The sequence below is a fragment of the Oncorhynchus nerka genome, linkage group LG2 (genome assembly GCF_034236695.1).
Source record: "Oncorhynchus nerka isolate Pitt River linkage group LG2, Oner_Uvic_2.0, whole genome shotgun sequence".
Lineage (NCBI taxonomy): Eukaryota > Metazoa > Chordata > Actinopteri > Salmoniformes > Salmonidae > Oncorhynchus > Oncorhynchus nerka.
This window is the reverse complement of record NC_088397.1, coordinates 66591014-66612603: the sequence shown is the minus strand read 5'-3', so window position 1 is coordinate 66612603 and position 21590 is coordinate 66591014. Positions and strand designations below refer to the sequence as shown.

Genomic DNA, 21590 nt, shown 5'->3' with positions numbered 1-21590 from the left:
TGCTTTAAGGAGATTTCTGTGTTTCCTGGAAGGAAAGGGGCCGGAGCTGAGGCCGGCAGAGGGCTACTGACTCTGTTTCACACCTCTGGGCCTGACTGTTGTGTCAGGCTTTAGCTGAACAAAGAGGGTTTTCAGAGGCTGTATTGGGGAGGTAGCTGTGCACTGGCCCTTATCAACATCCCATTCACATTTTAAACCCATGTAGCTTTTTTTGCCCCGTTGTACTGGTCTAACATTTCAGATTATCGTGGAGACATAAGTTGGCACACACAGAGGTCTCTGGCGGGAATGCAGTTTGTCTGTCTGTCTGTCTCCATTTGCCAGTCTGTCTAACTGTCCCACAGCTTTCCCACACTGTTCCCGGATAACTTCTCCTCCACCACAAATCAGCCCTGCAGCATTCTTCCACTACGCTGCCGAGACACAGAACAATGTGAAACGGAACATAGTTGAATTTGAGGTGAAAGACGTGCTTTGCCTCTCCGACACAAGCCCAGTTCCAGTTGCCAAGAGTAACAATTTGAAAGAAATGTGAAAGAAAAAAAAGTTAAAGTTGGAGAGAGGAGGAGTAGGAGATCAGATTGGTCTGTTCGGCCAGATGTTGGCCGCTGGGGCATGCAGCAGTATTTTGGGAGATCTTGGACCAGAGAGTGTTTTACTTTTCCTCTTCGTTAACTCTGAGGTTTTTCCTCAGCTTAATGTCAATGTCAGCTTTGCTTTGTAAATATTTCCACCTCTAAATAACGCCCCTAATGTCCTTGTGGTTGTTTCTCGTGGTGTGGGAATGGTGGAGATATTTTTACTTAATGCAGCCAGTGAGACTGATGCTCTGTAAGGCTGAGGCTCTGTATGAGGCTAACCCTGGGTGAACCTGAGTCAGTGGGTTGCTGTTTATGAATGCACCCCATAACCCAAGACTCAAGACCCTATAACCCAACACCCAGCTGTACATCCAGCTGAATCAATGGTTTACATGGATGAATGTTATCTGTAGAGCCATGGATTAGGACAGGTGTTACAGTCATACTGCACCAGAATGTGCTGGGATATCAAGTTCAATAAGGATGAGGAAGATGGTGATAATGATCATTATGATGGTGTTGAGGATGAGGTTGATGATGATGATGATGATGATAATAATGATGATGATCATTAATAATAATGATGATTTTGATGATGATGATCATTATGACAATAATGGTGTTGAGGAGGATGATGGTGGTGGTGGTGGTGGTAATGATGGTGTTGATGAGGAGGATGATGGTGAATATGATAATGATGATGATAACAGGGTTTTTTCTGGATAATAAAGGATCTTAGGTGGGTGGCGTGGCAGTGGGGCATGGCAGTGGGGCATGGTATTCTCCCCGTCAGCGTAGCTGAATTTTAGAGAAAATGTTCTCCATGGAGCTGTGAGAAATTAGTGAAGTTTATAGCAAATTTCCTGCAATTCTACACATTTTGCTATGCAGCTGATTTTTTGTTGTTGCAGTTTTATTTTTCATGCAATTTGACATATTCTGCCGCAGTAAGAGAACATTTTGCAGTTTTAAAGCAAATTTCCTGCAATTCTATGCATTTTGCCATGGCTAAATAATGTGTTAAATATACACGGCTAAATTAATTGTCTTTGGAATTTCAAATTCTGCCTGACTGTCTAGCTTTCATTTTGCAGATTTTTAGTTCTCAAAGATTATATTATTTAAAAAAATATAGGTTCATTATCTTTTCTACATATTTTATATCTTGTTTTAGTCATTTAAGTTAACACTAAAAGTTTTTTTCCATCCCGAAAATGTATTTAGGCGACCTGAAAAATTGCTTAGGCGGCCCAAGGATTTCAATGACAGAAAAGTCCCTGTGATTATGACAATGATGGTGTTGATGATGATGAGGAGGATGATGATGAAGCTCTCTCCTCTCTACTCTGCAGGGTGCTCCTGACATTAGTGGCTGTCCTCTCATCTTACTCCATCCACTTGCTACTCAAGTCATCTGGCATTGTGGGTATGTAGTCTTCAGACCATGAGCAGGACTTTTGTTGGAGACCATACACTAGTCAACCCCTACAGCCCCTGCCAGGAAGACTAATGTCATGTTAACATCCCATAGCCTCACAGCCTGCCTCTTCTCTTTAGCATATGTGACCCACCATCTCTTTTTGGTCTTATTTCCCAAGTTTTAAATTGTGTTTTTTACATTGGATAAAAGTACAGACTCAGAGCTTCAAAATGTTATATCATGCATTGTAGTTGAGGAAGAATGGGAAAGTAATGCTGATTGGAAAGTTGATAAACCTGTAACCCCACTTTTGAGAAAATGGTCCTTAAATGTTTTGGTACACCTACTAGAGAGCTCTTCTTTGTTTACACCCGTTTAGCATTGTTCACACCCTCTTAAGCCTTAGGCCCACCCATCTTTGTAAGGATTCACATGTGAGGCCATGTGCTAAACAGAGTGAGTAAGGTAATGTAGTTAACAACCAAAGATTTCAAGACTAAAAGTGGTGAAAGTAGTAGTCCACAATTAGGAAAAACACCAGGTAGAAATATACTTTATCTAGTCCTTGACCTATATTCTAATCTGACTTTGGTGCAGGTGATGTTGCTCTTCACATTACTGTTTATGGTAAACGAGAGGCTATAACCACCCCCAGCCACATCTACTGTAGCTAAGTCGATTGGTCTCTATTGCTAGACCTGTTCACATGTTCAAGAAATACAATAGGCCATATCACCCCGAGACACATCTGGCTACATTGATGGGTCATGTAATCATTTGGCGAAGTGGAGTCTTTTGTTTAGACATGTAGCTAGCAAGCTAGCTAAACAATAAACCATAATCCCAACCCATACAGTATAACAATACAAATAGATTGTCATAGCTAGCTACCATGCATGAAAGGATGTAGTATGAATGTGCAGGTAGCAAAAGCTAACCAACATCTGTAGGTTCAATGTCAGCTAGCTAGCTAATAGTAGGCTATAACTAGCAATGCAAACAGATTTCTGAGATATGAATAATATTACTACGTAGGTCATACACGTAGCTTGCTAGCTAGCCAGCCACCTAACGTTATCTAGTTAGCTAACATTATGATTTAACTTGCAATGAAAACAACTTTGACAACATTTGAAATGTATCATATGTAGCTAGACTCTTACCCATATACATGGAATGCTTCACGGTAGACTGGAACCCCTTTCACTAAGTTTTTTAAATTTATTTATTTATTTCACCTTTGTTTAACCAGGTAGGCAAGTTGAGAACAAGTTCTCATTTACAATTGCGACCTGGCCAAGATAAAGCAAAGCAGTTCGACAGATACAACGACACAGAGTTACACATGGAGTAAAACAAACATACAGTCAATAATACAGTATAAACAAGTCTATATACAATGTGAGCAAATGAGGTGAGAAGGGAGGTAAAGGCAAAAAAGGCCATGGTGGCAAAGTAAATACAATATAGCAAGTAAAACACTGGAATGGTAGTTTTGCAATGGAAGAATGTGCAAAGTAGAAATAAAAATAATGGGGTGCAAAGGAGCAAAATAAATAAATTAATTAAATACATTTGGGAAAGAGGTAGTTGTTTGGGCTAAATTATAGGTGGGCTATGTACAGGTGCAGTAATCTATAAGATGCTCTGACAGTTGGTGCTTAAAGCTAGTGAGGGAGATAAGTGTTTCCAGTTTCAGAGATTTTTGTAGTTCGTTCCAGTCATTGGCAGCAGAGAACTGGAAGGAGAGGCTGGAAGTAAGAAGTTCTCTGTCATTTACGTTTTGTTTGTACAGCTTGCTTGGGCCATTGAGTCAAGTCACTCCAGTTCACACTGACTGTGTGCAATGCCATAAGAATCATCAGATCTTTAGATCTCTCTCTGTCATGGATGCCATGGTTGCCCTTAGTTTGAAGGTGTAATCTGGAAGACAGGTGTTTTATACAACAGCCTTCTGTGTTCTCTTTTCAACTCCGTAATCAAACGTCAGAGTTTTCTTCACCTTGTTCTCATGCTCTGCTTCCACCAGGCATTCCACTGATTTCCAAACTCAGTCAACTTCTTCCATGACAACAACACTGTTGATCTCAGTTTCTTCCCAATCATTGTCATCAGAAGACTCTACAATGTCTGGTTCAATAAAAATGTTTTTACCTAAGTCAGGGATTTCCTCAGCGTCGGAATCAGTTTCAGGGTCAGAGAGGGTCAGCATGGCAAAATCGTCCTCCAGAAAGTAATCCATTACAACTTTTTCCCACATATCTGGCACCTGCTAAATTCAGGGCGGAAATGTTGTTGAGAGCAATAGCAATACTTTTACAATTCTCTATGGCTATAATAATAAAATAATAAAAACGGTAGCAAAGATTATCTACACATACTGAGCAGCCTGCGACATGGCAGACCAATCAGAACTCATCTCTCAGCATGTCCAGCCCATCCATTATCTCAGCCAATCATGGCTATCAGGAAGGCTCCTGTTTTTTTCCATGGTTAAACCAACTAGGCTCGTAATTTAACAATTGTATTTGCATTTACAGATGACATACAAGTTTGTTACTAATACACGTGAAAGTGTACATGTTCAAGAAGGCATTTCTGCAAAAAATTCAACATATGCTTAGTTAGACTGATCACTAGGAATTCACATCGCCCTCCCCAGTGCCCAACATGCTCTACGCCACAGTACAGTTCTGTATGTGAATGTGTTTTATGACTGTGCCTCAGGTATCCGGGCTTATGAGCAGCTGGGCCAAAGGGCATTTGGAACACCAGGCAAGATGGCTGCCGGCATCGCCATCACACTGCAGAACATCGGAGGTGACGTCTCTGTCACACACACACACACACACACACACACACACACACACACACACACACACACACACACACACACACACACACACACACACACACACACACACACACACACACACACACACACACACACACACACACAGTGTCTCTCTGGGGATGTGTCATCATAATCATCATCATATGACCTTGTCAGTGGGTACCCCTGAGAGCAGCCTGGCTCTATTAGTAATGCCCCTTTCTATTTCTGCATCTCTCCATTCCTGCTGTTCTTCTGTTCTCTCTCCCTGATGTGTGTATAGGGAAGGTGAGGAGATTCTGAGTCTGTGTGAGGGGATGGAGGAAAGACCGGGCAGTAATCTAGGCCCTCTCCTCTTATACACCAAGTCACTCGGCTCCGTCATATCCTCACATGGTCTCTTCCATCATTGCTATGCGGATGACAGTCAACTACTTTTCTCCTTCCCTCCCTTCTGACACCCAGGTGGTGACACGCATCTCTGCATGCCTGGCAGATACTCAACTTTCTAGCTCTCTCTACTTCATTGAGGAAAAATCTACTTTCTATGCCTGTGATATCTCATAGCAAGAACTTCATTTTGCATTCTTGTCACCATGTTAACCTGTGCTACACAGAGATTACCAGAGATACTGAATTCACTGTTTTAGTTATGTTATCTATTGTTTTCTCAAGGGGATATATCAGCACAACATCAAAGTATTCAATACGAAAGGGATAAAAGGGATTAGCGTGTGTGTCAGTGTGTGTTTTAAGATATATTTAGATTTGCTGGAATACGATTGTCTCTCTTGTATTTTGTAATATTTGTTGTCCAGGATAATATGCACAGCCTGCACAAGGATTAAGTGTGCGTGTGTATATACTGTGTGTGTGTGTGTACTGCGTGTGTATACTGCATGTGTATACGTGTGAGTGTGTGCATGTGTGTGTATGTCTGTATACAGTATACATGTGTGTGATACTATTACTAATAGCTGTGTCTCTCTGTGTGTCCCTCCCACAGCCATGTCCAGTTACCTGTACATCGTGAAGTATGAGTTCCCTCTGGTCATCCAGGCCTTCCTGGGGGTCGACAAGCCATCAGGGTGAGTAACATAAAGCATGTTCTTTACATATTACGACAGTAACATAGAGGGCCACTGTTCTGAAACAGTTGTTCATGTATCAGGCAGGGAGGGGAAGGTGTTTTCATCCAGTTGGATGGATGGGCATTAAAGTTCAGCAGAAGGAGATATGATCCAACGGCATGTGAATTCCTCCAGTGATCCTGAGCCAGTGTTAAACCACCACAGGGGAAACCTCCTCTCAGGTTGAGCCAATCTCATTTTAAGGTGTTACTGGCACTGACAGGTCTGCAGCCCTTTTTGTCACCATGCCCCATGCCAAGCAGCTGGCCTGAGAACAGCTGTGTGTGAGAACAACCCTGGGAGAAGAGGGCAGCCTGGCCACGCTGATACAGACACACATCATTACACAGCCAGGCTCCACGGCTGAAACGTAAACCAGAGGATAACACTATGTAGACTAGAGCAGGTTGCCTGATAGCACAAAGACAATGGCCTTTACCCTGAAACAGACTGAGTATACTGTAGCAGCCTCTATGCACTGTCTATACTCTGGTATATGGTGCCTAACTGGCTTGTGTTATGGCCAGCTGTCAGTGTGTTTATGATGCTGACTGAACTGAATGATGTCCAAGAAGTGTTTTACAGCTACACAGAACGCCTCATATTCTCAGTCTGAATGACATTGTGTGTGTGTGAGCTTTCCACAGAACGAGCCATAGATCAATCAGCGCCCAATGCTGTGTGTGTTTTACCAACCAGGCTGTCAGATATCTGCTCTATGCCTGGAGTGTTGATACTGTATGTGGATTGAGAGTTTGTTTGTGTGAGTATTTTGTGGTTGATGTTTGTGTCTGGAATTGCTGTGGTGTGTGTATGCATGCGTGAGTGTGTGTTTGTTTGTGTGTTCTGTGTGGTTCAGAAGGTCAGTCCCCTCTACCCGTCTCTGTGATGATGTGTGACTGTGTCACATGGCAAGATGGTTGGCTGGGGTGTAGGTGGGGCAGCTTGACACTGACAGCACAACAAATGGACCACTCTCACAGGTTACAACTCTAGAATACAGATGCTGTCATAGAGAAAATATGAGATGAACCTCCTCCACTGTCTCAGATGTGGTGGATTTGGTTAGTATTAGTAATCCAGTGGATTCTATGTGTTGTCGTGTCTTTGGCATCATTAAAACTGAAGACTATTTATCAAATAACTCTCTGTAATTATTATTACGCGATTAAACTGATTAATCATGTAACTGTAATTAACTAGGAAGTCGGGGCACCAAGGAAAATATTCAGATTATAAAGTTATAATTTTCCTAATATAACTTTCAGATATTTGAATATCTGATCACATAGTCTTCGAATTAATGAATTATTTTCCTCATTAGTCTCATTCATCATTGGGGCGGCAGGTTAGCCTAGTGGTTAGAGCGTTGTACTAGTAACCGGAAGGTTGCAAGTTCAAACCCCTGAGCTGATAAGGTACAAATATGTCATTCTACCCCTGAACAGGCAGTTAACCCACTGTTCCTAGGCCGTCATTGAAAAATAATAATGTTTTGGCGGTTGTCGGTCTTCACGTTCAATGATACCGAATTCCTAGCTGCAGACTAGTAATTAATATCAAAGACTTGTTCTTATTCTGTCAGTATTGATAATCTAAGAGTTTAACCACGTGGTTTGGTTAAAAGATTCAGCCATCTACTCAAACCTTAGTTTTAATGGTCTTCTCTCAAACCTTGGCCCTCTCGTTATCGAGGTAAGCTGGTCTCAACCTTAGTCCTCTCGTAATTGAGAAACGTTCTCACCGTCCAGTCCAGTCAGTGGTCACTGGAGACCCCACGTTCTCACCCTCCAGTCCAGTCAGTGGTCTGTGTGTCCGTAAATAAATCGTGAGAAATGCTCAGTCTGAAGCCATTTGGCAATGGGTTTCACAGTCCTATTATAATGATACTGTCACTTTCTGACCTTAGTTCCTTTGTTTTTGTCTTTGTTTTAGTATGGTCAGACTGTGAGTTGGGGTGGGCAGTCTATGTTTGTTTTTCTATGTTGTTTTTTTAGTTCGGCCTAGTATGGTTCTCAATCAGAGGCAGCTGTCAATTGTTGTCCCTGATTGAGAATCATACTTAGGTAGCCTGGGTTTCACTTTTGGTTTGTGGGTGTTTGTTTCCGTGTGAGTGATTGGGCCACACGGTACTGTTTCAGTTTTGGTAAATTCAAGTTGTCATTTATTGTTTAGTGTTCTGAGTTTTAATTCAACATCATCATGAACACTTACCACGCTGCGCTTTGGTCCTCCTCTCTTTCTCCCGAAGACATCCGTGACAGATACACGTTATATCAGCTTAGAAAGGGTTTATTTACAACCTCTGGGGTATAAGATGTTGGGGATACTGGTATAGGACAGTCTGAAATGAATTAAATACCTTAACCCTAAGCTATGTTCAATGTCAGCAGAAATTTCAAGTGACAAATGCTCAGACTGAAGCCATTCGGCTATGGGTTTCACAGCCCTATAGTAATGATACAAGTTATATCAGCTTAGAAATGGTTTATTTACAACCTCTGGGGTATAACATGTTGGGCAAAGTGGTATAGGAGAGTCTGATATACAACCCCTAACTTGAGTTGAGTCTTCGCCAATGAGAATCAAGAGGGGCCTAGCTTCTGGGGCGGCAGGTAGTCTAGAGGTTACAGCATTGGGCCAGTAACCGAAAGGTTGCTGGATCAAAACCCTGAGCAGAAAAGGTAAAAATCTGTCGTTCTGTCCCTGAACAAGGCAGTTAACCCACTGTTTCCCAGGTGCTGAAGACGTGGATGTTGATTAAGGCAGCCTCTCGCACCTTTCTGATTCAGAGGGGTTGGGTTAAATGCAGAAGACACATTTCAGTTGAATACATTCAGTTGAATACATTCAGTTGAGTACATTCAGTTGAGTACATTCAGTTGAGTACATTCAGTTGGACAACTGACTAGGTATCCCCTTTCCCTTCATCCTTCATGACTGGCAAAGGCCTTGATTGTAGGCTGTAGAAAATCCTACATCCATTTCATTAGATCAAAACAGGATAAATTAACAGTGATTCATATTGCTGGGTTGCATCCTAAAAACATCATAGCTGAGTAGACATGATTTGTCTACCCATATGATGTGGATCATTTTCAGGTTATTAGATATACAGTGCATTCAGAAAGTATTCCGACCCCTTGACTTTTTCCACATTTTTGTTATTCTAAAATGTAGTAAATAAAAATGTTTACTCATCAATCTACATAATAACAAAACAAAAAGAGTTATATATATTTTTTTTTGCAAATGTATAATTAATAAAAAAACAACCCTTGCTATGATACTCGAAATTGAGCTAATGTGCATCCTGTTTCCATTGATCATCCTTGAAATGTTTTTCCAACTTGATTGAAGTCCACCTGTGGTAAATTCAAGTGATAGGACATGATTTGGAAAGGCACACACCTGTCTATATAAGGTCCCACAGTTGACAGTGCATTTCAGAGCAAAAACCAAGCCACGAGGTCGAAGGAATTGTCCGTAGAGCTCCGAGACAGGATTGTGTCGAGGCACAGATATGGGGAAGACCGCCCGGCCAAACTGAACAATCGGGGTAGAAGGGCCTTGGTCAGGGAGGTGACCATGAACCCAATGGTCACTCTGACAGAGCTCCAGAGTTCCTCTGTGGAGATGGGAGAACCTTATGGCCTGAATGCCAAGCATCATGTCTGGAGGAAACTTAGCACCATCCCTACGGCGAAGCATGGTGGTGGCAGCATCATGCTGTGGGGATTTTTTTTCAGCAGCAGGGACTGGGAGACTAGTCAGAATTTAGGGAAAGATTAACAGAGAAAAGTACAGAGAGATCCTTGATCCATTCATCTACACACAATACTCCATAATGACAAAGCGAAAACATGTTTTTCAGAGACTTGTCCCGAAGCCACTCTTGCGTTGTCTTGGCTGTGTGCCCCAGAGTCCCCAGGACCTCAGACTGGGGCGAAGGTTCATCTTCCAACAGGACAGCGACCCTGAGCACACAGCCAAGACAACGCAAGAGTGGCTCCGGGACAAGTCTCTGAAAAACATGTTTTTGCTTTGTCATTATGGAGTATTGTGTGTAGATGAATGGAGCAAAACGCCTGATCCTCACAAGGCACCCGGATCTTTTCCCACAAAATTTCAGTTTCCTTCTCCAGCGAATCACGTGGATTTGGGCCTGGTCAGGTGTCTGTAGTAGTAAACTCAGCACAAAAGAAACGTCCTCTCACTGTCAACTGCGTTTATTTTCAGCAAATTTAACATGTGTAAATATTTGTATGAACATCACAGGATTCAACAATTGAGACATAAATTGAACATGTTCCACAGACGTGACTAACATAAATTTAATAATGTGTCCCCGAACAAAGGGAGGGTCAAAATCAAAAGTAACAGTCAGTATCTGGTGTGGCCACCAGCTGCATTAAATACTGCAGTGCATGTCCTCCTCATGGACTGCACCAGATTTGGCAATTCTGTGAGATGTTACCCCACTCTTCCGCCAAGGCAAGTTCCCGGACATTTCTGGGGGGAATGGCCCTAGCCCTCAGCCTCCGATCCAAAAGGTCCCAGATGTGCTCAATAGGATTGAGATCCGGACACTTCTCTGGCCATGGCAGAACACTGACATTCCTTTCTTGCAGGAAATCACGCACAGAAAAAGCAGTATGTCTGGTGGCATTGTCATGCTGGATTGTCATGTCAGGATGAGCCTGCAAGGAAGGGTACCACATGAGGGAGGAGGATGTCTTCCCTGTAACGCACAGCCCTCAGTCCAGCCTCTCTCAGCATATTGCAGACAGTCTGAGCACTGATGGAGGGATTGTGCGTTCCTGGTGTAACTCAGGCAGTTGTTGCCATCCTGTACCTGTCCCGCAGGTGTGATGTTCGGATGTACCGATCCTGTGCAGGTGTTGTTACACGTGGTCTGCCACTGTGAGGACGGTCAGCTGTCCGAGTTTATGAGTTGTCTGTCAGCTGTCTGAGTTTATATCCCTCCCGTCTAGCTCATTGAAGAAAAACTATTCGTCCAGTTTGAGGTGAGCAAGCGCTGTTCTGATTGTTCTGTTCTGGAGCTCTTTTCGGCAATAAGAGATGTTAGCAGCAATATTATGTACAAAACATGTTACAAACAACGCAAAAAAACGAGCCGATAAGATGGCAAATGTAAGCAAGGTTTGAAATTATTACATTTCAGTCAAATATTATATCTGTTTAGGCTTCTTGCGATCAATTGCAGTCTACAAATGATTTGTAATTGTGCTCCGGCCCCCGGACCATGCACTCAAGAAAAAATCATCCCGCAGCTGAATCTAGTTGATGATCCCTGGTCTAATGGTTCTGGGAAGACTTAATATATATATATAATGTATTGGGGATGTGCATCATTCCCTTTCAAGACGATTCAATACGTATCTACATACATGGGCTCCGATACGATACAGAGCTATACGTTTTAGTTTGAAACAATTCGGTGCCATTCGGTTTGATTAGAGAACAAATTGAATTGATGCAATTCGGATTGATGTGATACGATTCGATGCACAAACATTTGTTGCATAAATACATTCATTGTCCATTCATTGTCCATTCTGCTGATAGAGCTGAAGAGCTGGGCCTCTCTGAGCTGGATGTTTGTGTATCAATATTTATTGCTTACAAATTAGCTATGACATAGCCAATGAATAGCACAACTTTCCATTTCACCCCCATCTCGAAATTGAATGGTTTTGACCGTTTGCAAATGTAATGACTTTCTTTTCCAGGCGTTTCTCCTCCCGCTTTAGTCATGAGGTGTGCCTCGTATTCATGGATGCCAAGGGAAGCCAGGCTTCCTCAAAAAATTCACCAAGAAAAAATAAATAAACATGAAATAATTTAGATTTCGTCTCTCTCTGTGTTTCATAATTTTCCTTCAATTCACAAGAGGCTGAATATATTTCAGAGGAGAAAGCAACAGAGCGAGCGAAACAATGTCCCTCTGTCTCTATGCCTGTAGGCCATCTATCTGATGTTGTCTGGTCCAAATGAGTATGACATTGTTGTCGCCCATAGCATTAAAGGCAAGGGAAGCCAGCGGACATCTGGCCTTCCATGGAAAAAAAGTATAAAAAATGTGTCATTCTGTGGTTACAATCCAACTGTTAATTCATACATTGTTGTACCTGTGGGCTGAGAGGATGGAAGTTGAATATGTAGCTAGATGTACGTAGAAGGCTAATGTTAACTAGCTAATGTTGTCCATGAATTAAAGTTAGGCTAGCGAGCAAGCATTTTAGCCAGGTAGCCTTGGACAACAAAAAACGTGTGTACTGTATGACAGACTGTTTCATCAATGTCACACTCTGATCTGTTTCACATGTCTTGTGCTTGTCTCCACCCTTCCATCCCCCATTTCCCCCATTATCCCCTGTGCATTTATTCCTGTGTTTTCTGTTTGTCTGTTGCCAGTTCGTCTTGTCTTGTCAAGCCTACCAGTGTTCTTTCCGGTAATCCTGTTTCTCGTTAGTTCCTGTTTTCTAGTTCTCACGGTTTTTGACCGTTCTGCCTGCCCTGACCCTGAGTCTGCCTGCCGTTCTGTACCTTACGGACTCCGCTCTAGATTACCAACCTCTGCCTGCCCTTGACCTGTCGTTTGCCTGCCCCCTGTTTTGTAAATAAACATTTGTTATTTTGAACTGTCTGCATCTGGGTCTTATCCTGGGATCTGATAGTTCGAAATAACAAATGTTTATTTACAAAACAGGGGGCAGGCAAACGACAGGTCAAGGGCAGGCAGAGGTTGGTAATCCAGGGCAGAGTCCATAAGGTACAGAACGGCAGGCAGACTCAGGGTCAGGGCAGGCAGGGGTCAGTAATCCAGGGCAGTGTCAAGAGGTACAGAACGGCAGGCAGACTCAGGGTCAGGGCAGGCAGGGGTCAGTAATCCAGGGCAGTGTCAAGAGGTACAGAAAGGCAGGCAGACTCAGGGTCAGGGCAGGCAGGGGTCAGTAATCCAGGGCAGTGTCAAGAGGTACAGAACGGCAGGCAGACTCAGGGTCAGGGCAGGCAGGGGTCAGTAATCCAGGGCAGACTCAGGGTCAGGGCAGGCAGAATGGTCAAAAACCGTGAGAACTAGAAAACAGGAAATAATGAGAAAGTCGAATACGGGAAAGAACGCTGGTAGGCTTGACAAGACAAGACGAACTGGCAACAGACAAACAGAAAATACAGGAATAAATGCACAGGGGATAATGGGGAAAATTGGCGACTCCTGGAGGGGTGGAGACAAGCACAAGACAGGTGAAACAGATCAGGGTGTGACAGTCAACATGAAATAGAGGAGGATGGCATAGGCTTTACTCCAAATCAAATCAAATGTATTTATATAGCCCTTCGTACATCAGCTGATATCTCAAAAGTGCTGTACAGAAACCCAGCCTAAAACCCCAAACAGCAAGCAATGCAGGTGTAGAAGCACGGTGACTAGGTAAAACTCCCTAGAAAGGCCAAAACCTAGGAAGAAACCTAAAGAGGAACCAGGCTATGAGGTGTGGCCAGTCCTCTTCTGGCTGTGCCGGGTGGAGATTATAACAGAACATGGCCAAGATGTTCAAATGTTCATAAATGGGGACAGCAAGGAGTCATCATGCCCGGTAGTCCTGAGGCATGGTCCTAGGGCTCAGGTCCTCCGAGAGAGAGAAAGAAAGAGAGAAAGAGAGAATTAGAGAGAGCATACTTAAATTCACACAGGACACCGGATAGGACAGGAGAAGTACTCCAGATATAACAAACTGACCCTAGCCCCCCGACACATAAACTACTGCAGGATAAATACTGGAGGCTGAGACAGGAGGGGTCAGGAGACACTGTGGCCCCATTCGATGACACCCCCAGACAGGGCCAAACAGGAAGGATATAACCATGCTCTAGGTCATGTGACATCGTTTTCAACAGCGTGTTGATAACAATAATCAAGCAAATTACATAATGCAAAATTACTTATAGATCAATGACTGTCAACACAGTTACATGCCTTTAGTTCGACACTATTGGAGAGGACGCACCAGTTGTCACAAAATATCAGGTATTTTCAGAAAGTAGAAAGTAAAATGAGAAACAAAATGTTATGGAATCAGCCATTCGTAACATTTTAATAAATTTTATGATGCTATATTTGGATTGGGGTCAGCAGACCAATGCTGTCATATTTTAAACATTTAAAAATCAGGGTCCGGTGCATATCGTGAATTGTCACATCCCTATAATATACAGTATGCCATTTAGCAGATGGTTTATCCAAAGCGACTTACAGTCATGCGTACATGCATTTTACATATGGGTGGTCGTGGGAATTGAACCCACTACCCTGGCGTTTCAAGCACCATGCTCTACCAACTGTGTCATTGAGGGAACAGTTAGTGAGTTCCTCAGGGGGTGAGTCCATTGGGAATATTATCCTTATCCCTGATGACTTAACTGGCGAGGAGTTTTCCTCCTTTCATTTAACATCGCAGAGACATTGAACATTTCCCTTACAAATAAGGACTAAAGATGTAATAAATTATTTTTAAGAGTTATGTATATAACATGTCTCTCTTTCTCTCTCTCTCTCTTCACCCCCTCTCCTCCCCCTTTCTCTTTCTCTCTCTTCCCCCTTTCTCCCTCCAGTGAGTGGTACTTGAATGGGAACTACCTGGTCATCATGGTGTCCATCAGTGTCATCCTGCCTCTGGCTTTGATGAAGCAGCTAGGTGAGAAAACCTTAATAATTGTTTAATTAACAATTTTATAATCATAAGTGACATTTTGTGTTATGTTTTGTAAATTAAGGTTCTCCAATTTTATTTTTCGGCTTACATGTGAAAAATTACTCAATATTTTCAAATATATATATATATATATATATTTTAATTCATCTTGAACAGTCATTTCATTTCTTTGTTGTGATTCCCATAACCCTTCCAGGGATAAAAAGGATTAAAACCAGTGACCATCCTCTCTTCTGTCTCATTTCTCCTCCCCCTCCTTCTCTTCCTCCTTCTCTTTCCCAATCCCCCTCTCATTTTTCTCTTTATTCTTGTGTTACATGGCAAACACTCCCCCACGGTTTTAGGATGGACTCAAAGTAGATATCTGTGCTAAACTGTGTCATTTCAGATAATGTTACTCTCAGCAGTCTTATGAAAATGTAAAACTACCCAGCTCAGATTTCCCTGGCTTCATGTCCATTTAATGAGCTCTCTCATTTAATAAAGTGAAATGTCTACAAAGCTTTCATCAAGTAACAGAGTAAGAGTCTCTGTGTTTTTCTCCCATACGTGTTGCTCTGTTTGTTTATGTATGCCCATGTCACTGGGATAGCAGTGGCAAAAACTGTTCATTATACAATTACACAAGAGAGAGAGAAGAGCGAGACTGAGAGAGATGGAGAGGAAGACAGAGTAGAGAAAGGTGAGAGATGCAGAGATAGGGGTGGGAGGCTGGGAGAGAAGTACTGACCTCTTGTTAAGCGGTTCTCTCCTTCAGAGAATTGAGCCGAGAGAGAGGAGAGAAAGATAGAGAAGACAGAGAGAGAGAGAGAGAGAGCAGAGAGTAGAAAGAGAGTCCATGCTGCCAGGGCAAAGTAATGAGATGCAGTCCTGTTTAGTTTAGTCCACTGGGCCCTCTAAGAACATACACGCTTATGATCTCACACCCAAACACATTGTCATGAAACTGGGAATGTTTGTAAATATTCCCTATAATTAGCATTGGGATTGAGGAAATATTGAGAGTCCTTCAAACCTCCCACGTCTGATGTGAGTAGTTCTGATGTTGTCACTGTGTTGTTTTAGGGTACCTGGGCTACACCAGTGGCTTCTCTCTCACCTGCATGGTCTTCTTCCTCATCTCGGTATGTACTGTCATATTATACAGCTGTAGACCTCCACCTGTTGCAGTGCTCTTGTAATGGACCCAAACCTATCTGGAACGCTGTGTGTAACATAATTTGTATGCAAATCTCCCAGTGACATCAATGCATGAGTTACACACCAGCCCGAGTTACGTGCACGGATCTCAATATGCATGTGTGTCAACCAAGTGGCGATTTTAGCATGTTTTTTGCAAATCTTAGTGTGGGGGGATGCATGCCAGCAAAGCCACTACACAATAAAACACTAAACAACACATGAATTGCAATATACCACATCTACACCTGGCTATCAGCGGGGCCTTGTCTGGCAGCGAAACGGTTAATTCACCCTTTAAAAAAAACATATCTGATACGGCTGACTTGCTTAAACAAATGTGGTTTCTACTGACAATTGAGATGTACAAACTATGGCATAAGGGGACAACACGTGGATTAAAGGCAATCCGTAAATTCGATTAAGACATTAATGAGCGAGCTAGGGCGGACGTAGTCAATATAACTATTTGTTCAGCACTTTTGAAAATGTACAGCGACAGAATTCAGAACATGAGCCGTTCTTACAGTATTCTCGCTGTCCACCAAGTCAGAACCGTAGGATAAATAAAGGGGGCATATAAACAGACAATAAAAGCTCTTACAATATTCAATGATTACATTTCTCAAAAACAGGTTATAGGCTACTTGTGCAACACGAAGTCAGAGCAGTAGACAAATGATGAGGGGAAAATAGACCAAATTATTAGGGTGAGGCACATGGGCTACTAACAGCTTACTACACAACATACACATAATATTACTTTGTTAGCTACAGTATACATATCTCCCTGGCATATTACATAATTTATGCAGCAGCATACAAGACATGCTTGAACACACCTTGTTGTGCTGTGCCAATAGAGATGTCAGCTTCGCTTCTAGTCCTTAGGAAACTGTGCAGTATTTTGTTTTTTTTCTGTATTATTTATTACATTGTTAGCCCAGAAAACCTTAAGTGTTTCCTAAGCGGGAAGAACTATTGAATATCAGAGAGATGTCAACTTACCAGCACAACCAGCACTACGACCAGGCATACGACTTCCCCAAAGTGGATCCTTTGTCTGCATCTCCCAGGGCAGACAAAGTGATTCCAGAGGCCGACCCAAAACGACACCACCGGAGGAGAGGGTGTCGGAGCAGTCTTCCAGTGAGGCTTCGGATGCGCGCACACCACCCACCGCTCCCGAGTATATTGCTCGCTAATGTCCAGTCCCTAGTTAACAAAGTTGATGAAATCTGGGCAAGAGTTGCTTTCCAAAGAGATATCTGGGATTGTAACATACTCAGTTTCACGGAAACATGGCTAGCTGAGGACATGCTGTCGGAGTCCATACAGCCAACAAGATTTTCAGTGCATCGCGGCGACAGGAATAAACATCTCTCTGGTAAGAAGAAGGGCGGGGGTGTATGTTTCATGATTAACGACTCTCATGGTGTAATTGTAACAACATACAGGAACTCAAGTCCTTTTGTTCACCTGATCTAGAATTCCTCACAATCGAATGCCGAACGTATTATCTCCCAAGAGAACTCTCCTCGGTTATCGTCACAGCCGTGCAAATCCAAGCGGATACCAAGACGGCCATCAAGGAACTTCACTGGACTTTATGCAAACTGGAAAACATGGATTGATGGCAGCATTCGCGCAAAGCTGAAAGTGCATACCACCACATTTAACTTCTCTGGGATATGTGGGACGGTAGCGTCCCACCTCGCCAACAGCCAGTGAAATTGCAGGGCGCCAAATTCAAAACAACAGAAATCTCATAATTAAAATTCCTCAAACATACAAGTATTATACACCATTTTAAAGATAAACGTCTTGTTAATCTAGCCACAGTGTCTGATTTCAAAAAGGCTTTATGGCGAAAGCACACCTTTCGATTATGTTAGGTCAGCGCCTAGCCACAGAAAAACATACAGCCATATTCCAAAGAAGGAGAGGTGTCACAAAAGACAGAAATAGCGTTAAAATTAATCACTAACCTTTGATGATCTTCACCGGATGGCACTCCCAGGACTACATGTCAGACAATAAATGTGTGTTTTGTTCGATAAAGTTCATTTCTATGTCCAAAAACCTCATTTGAAATTGGTGCGTTATGTTCAGAAATGCATTATCTCAAACAAACATCCGGTGAAAGTGCAGAGAGCCACATCAAATTACAGAAATACTCATAAACATTGATGAATGATATTACATCACTGTTTGAGCTAGAAACACAAGCATTTCGCTACCCCCGGCAATAACATCTGCTAAACACGTGTATGTGACAAATAACATTTGATTTGATTTGATCAGCGGTTCAACCTCTTTAATATTCCGCTCTCCTCTCAGATTTTTGTGGACAAGTTGTGTAACCAGCAGTTTCAAACAGCATTAGTCTGTGTGTGTGTGTGTGTGTGTGTGTGTCCATATGTGTGTGTGTTTCTCTGACCTAGTTTTAGTGCTGTGCTCTAATACATGCCCACTGTTCTCTGTCCCTGGCTGGGCCCTAACATATTTCCAGCCTTTCTGTGTAGACTAGTATTATGTATGCAGGCCCATTTCCTCCAGGCTCCTCCTCTCATCCACCCAACTCCTCTTTCCTCTCCACAGGTCATTTATAAGAAGTTCCACACCCACTGTCCCTTTTTGGACTTTACCTTTAACAGCACAGCCAGTGTGACTTCTGTTACCAATGACACTGTTTACAACCCAGCCTGCATTCCGAAAATGGTCAACCTCAACTCACAGGTGGGTTCCTGTATAGTCAGCTCCATCAGTCCATCCATTCCAGCCCTGTTATTCAAGTAAAATGTAGCATGTTGCTAATGGGAAGAATCTATAATTTACACTAACCTGTTTGTGCTATGAACAATCCCACTGTGTTGAGTCACACTGCATTCATCAGACCCTTGTGCTCCAGAAAGAGTAACGCACGTCTGAATAGGATGCAATAGGATTATCCATCATGTGAAGGTTAGGGTTCAGCCTCTCAGTGCTCTCTCTCTATCTCTCTCTCTCTCTCTCTCTCTCTCTCTATCTCTCTCTATCTCTATCTCTCTCTCTCTATCTCTCTCTATCTCTCTCTCTCTCTCTCTCTCTCTCTCTCTCTCTCTCTCTCTCGCACCTGCTGTCTCGACCTCTGCATGCTCGGCTATGGTGCTGACGTGTTGCACTCCCAATAACCACTCTGATTATTATTTGACCCTGCTGGTCATCTATGAAAGTTTGAACATCTTGAAGAACGATCTGGCCTTAATGGCCATGTACTCTTATAATCACCACTGGGCACAGCCAGAAGAGGACTGGCCACCCCTCAGAGCCTGGTTCCTCTCTAGGTTTCTTCCTAGATTCCTGCCTTTCTAGGGAGTTTTTCTTGGCCACCATGCTTATGATTTTCTGTATCTGTATCTGTATCTACTGATGAAAAAATTGATTTATAAATACATTTGATTGATTTATTGTCTGTGTTACCAGACTGAAATGCCAGCTCCCGTCTGACTAGAGAGTAGAACCACTCAGGGACTCACGTCAGTCTCTCGGGCTGTATCAGACCCAGTAACAGTTCTCTCTCTCTTTGGCCCAACTCTGGGTTAGGGTTGTCATACACAGTCACAGTCCCCTCTCTCTCTGGGTTAGGGTTATCAGACAGAGTAACAGTCCACTCTCTGTGGGCCAACTCTGGGTTAGGGTTATCAGACACAGTAACAGTCCTCTCTCTCTCTGGGTTAGGGTTATCAGACAGAGTAACAGTCCACTCTCTGTGGGCCAACTCTGGGTTAGGGTTATCAGACACAGTAACAGTCATCTCTCTCTCTGGGTTAGGGTTATCATACACAGTAACAGTCCTCTCTCTCTGGGTTAGGGTTATCAGACACAGTAACAGTCCTCTCTCTCTCTGGGTTAGGGTTATCAGACACAGTAACAGTCCTCTCTCTCTGGGTTAGGGTTATCAGACACAGTAACAGTCCTCTCTCTGTGGGCCAACTCTGGGTTAGGGTTATCAGACACAGTAACAGTCTACTCTCTGTGGGCCAACATTTTACATTACATTTAAGTCATTTAGCAGACGCTCTTATCCAGAGCGACTTACAAATTGGTGCATTCACCTTATGACATCCAGTGGAGCAGCCACTTTACAATAGTGCATCTAAATCTTTTAAGGGGGGTGAGAAGGATTACTTTATCCTATCCTAGGTATTCCTTAAAGAGGTGGGGTTTCAGGAGTCTCCGGAAGGTGGTGATTGACTCCGCTGTCCTGGCGTCATGAGGGAGTTTGTTCCACCATTGGGGGGCCAGAGCAGCGAACAGTTTTGACTGGGCTGAGCGGGAACTGTACTTCCTCAGTGGTAGGGAGGCGAGCAGGCCAGAGGTGGATGAACGCAGTGCCCTTGTTTGGGTGTAGGGCCTGATCAGAGCCTGGAGGTACTGAGGTGCCGTTCCCCTCACAGCTCCGTAGGCAAGCACCATGGTCTTGTAGCGGATGCGTGCTTCAACTGGAAGCCAGTGGAGAGAGCGGAGGAGCGGGGTGACGTGAGAGAACTTGGGAAGGTTGAACACCAGACGGGCTGCGGCGTTCTGGATGAGTTGTAGGGGTTTAATGGCACAGGCAGGGAGCCCAGCCAACAGCGAGTTGCAGTAATCCAGACGGGAGATGACAAGTGCCTGGATTAGGACCTGCGCCGCTTCCTGTGTGAGGCAGGGTCGTACTCTGCGGATGTTGTAGAGCATGAACCTACAGGAACGGGCCACCGCCTTGATGTTAGTTGAGAACGACAGGGTGTTGTCCAGGATCACGCCAAGGTTCTTAGCGCTCTGGGAGGAGGACACAGTGGAGTTGTCAACCGTGATGGCGAGATCATGGAACGGGCAGTCCTTCCCCGGGAGGAAGAGCAGCTCCGTCTTGCCGAGGTTCAGCTTGAGGTGGTGATCCGTCATCCACACTGATATGTCTGCCAGACATGCAGAGATGCGATTCGCCACCTGGTCATCAGAAGGGGGAAAGGAGAAGATTAATTGTGTGTCGTCTGCATAGCAATGATAGGAGAGACCATGTGAGGTTATGACAGAGCCAAGTGACTTGGTGTATAGCGAGAATAGGAGAGGGCCTAGAACAGAGCCCTGGGGACACCAGTGGTGAGAGCACGTGGTGAGGAGACGGATTCTCGCCACGCCACCTGGTAGGAGCGACCTGTCAGGTAGGACGCAATCCAAGCGTGGGCCGCGCCGGAGATGCCCAACTCGGAGAGGGTGGAGAGGAGGATCTGATGGTTCACAGTATCGAAGGCAGCCGATAGGTCTAGAAGGATGAGAGCAGAGGAGAGAGAGTTAGCTTTAGCAGTGCGGAGCGCCTCCGTGATACAGAGAAGAGCAGTCTCAGTTGAATGACTAGTCTTGAAACATGACTGATTTGGATCGAGAAGGTCATTCTGAGAGAGATAGCGGGAGAGCTGGCCAAGGACGGCACGTTCAAGGGTTTTGGAGAGAAAAGAAAGAAGGGATACTGGTCTGTAGTTGTTGACATCGGAGGGATCGAGTGTAGGTTTTTTCAGAAGGGGTGCAACTCTCGCTCTCTTGAAGACGGAAGGGACGTAGCCAGCGGTCAGGGATGAGTTGATGAGCGAGGTGAGGTAAGGGAGAAGGTCTCCGGAAATGGTCTGGAGAAGAGAGGAGGGGATAGGGTCAAGCGGGCAGGTTGTTGGGCAGCCGGCCGTCACAAGA

General features: G+C 43.8%; 1 protein-coding gene across 2 annotated transcripts in view; it reads left to right on the top strand.

Moving 5' to 3' along the window:
- LOC115140095 (sodium-coupled neutral amino acid transporter 3-like) overlaps window positions 1-21590 on the top strand; it is a 75230-nt gene that overhangs the window by 41019 nt on the left and 12621 nt on the right. For both annotated transcript variants that reach the window (XM_029678177.2, XM_029678188.2), the window contains 6 exons: window positions 1934-2007; window positions 4729-4821; window positions 5841-5922; window positions 14602-14684; window positions 15768-15826; window positions 18483-18620. In XM_029678177.2, coding sequence (XP_029534037.2) covers window positions 1934-2007; window positions 4729-4821; window positions 5841-5922; window positions 14602-14684; window positions 15768-15826; window positions 18483-18620 — 529 coding nt within the window. The remainder of the gene's footprint in view (window positions 1-1933; window positions 2008-4728; window positions 4822-5840; window positions 5923-14601; window positions 14685-15767; window positions 15827-18482; window positions 18621-21590) is intronic.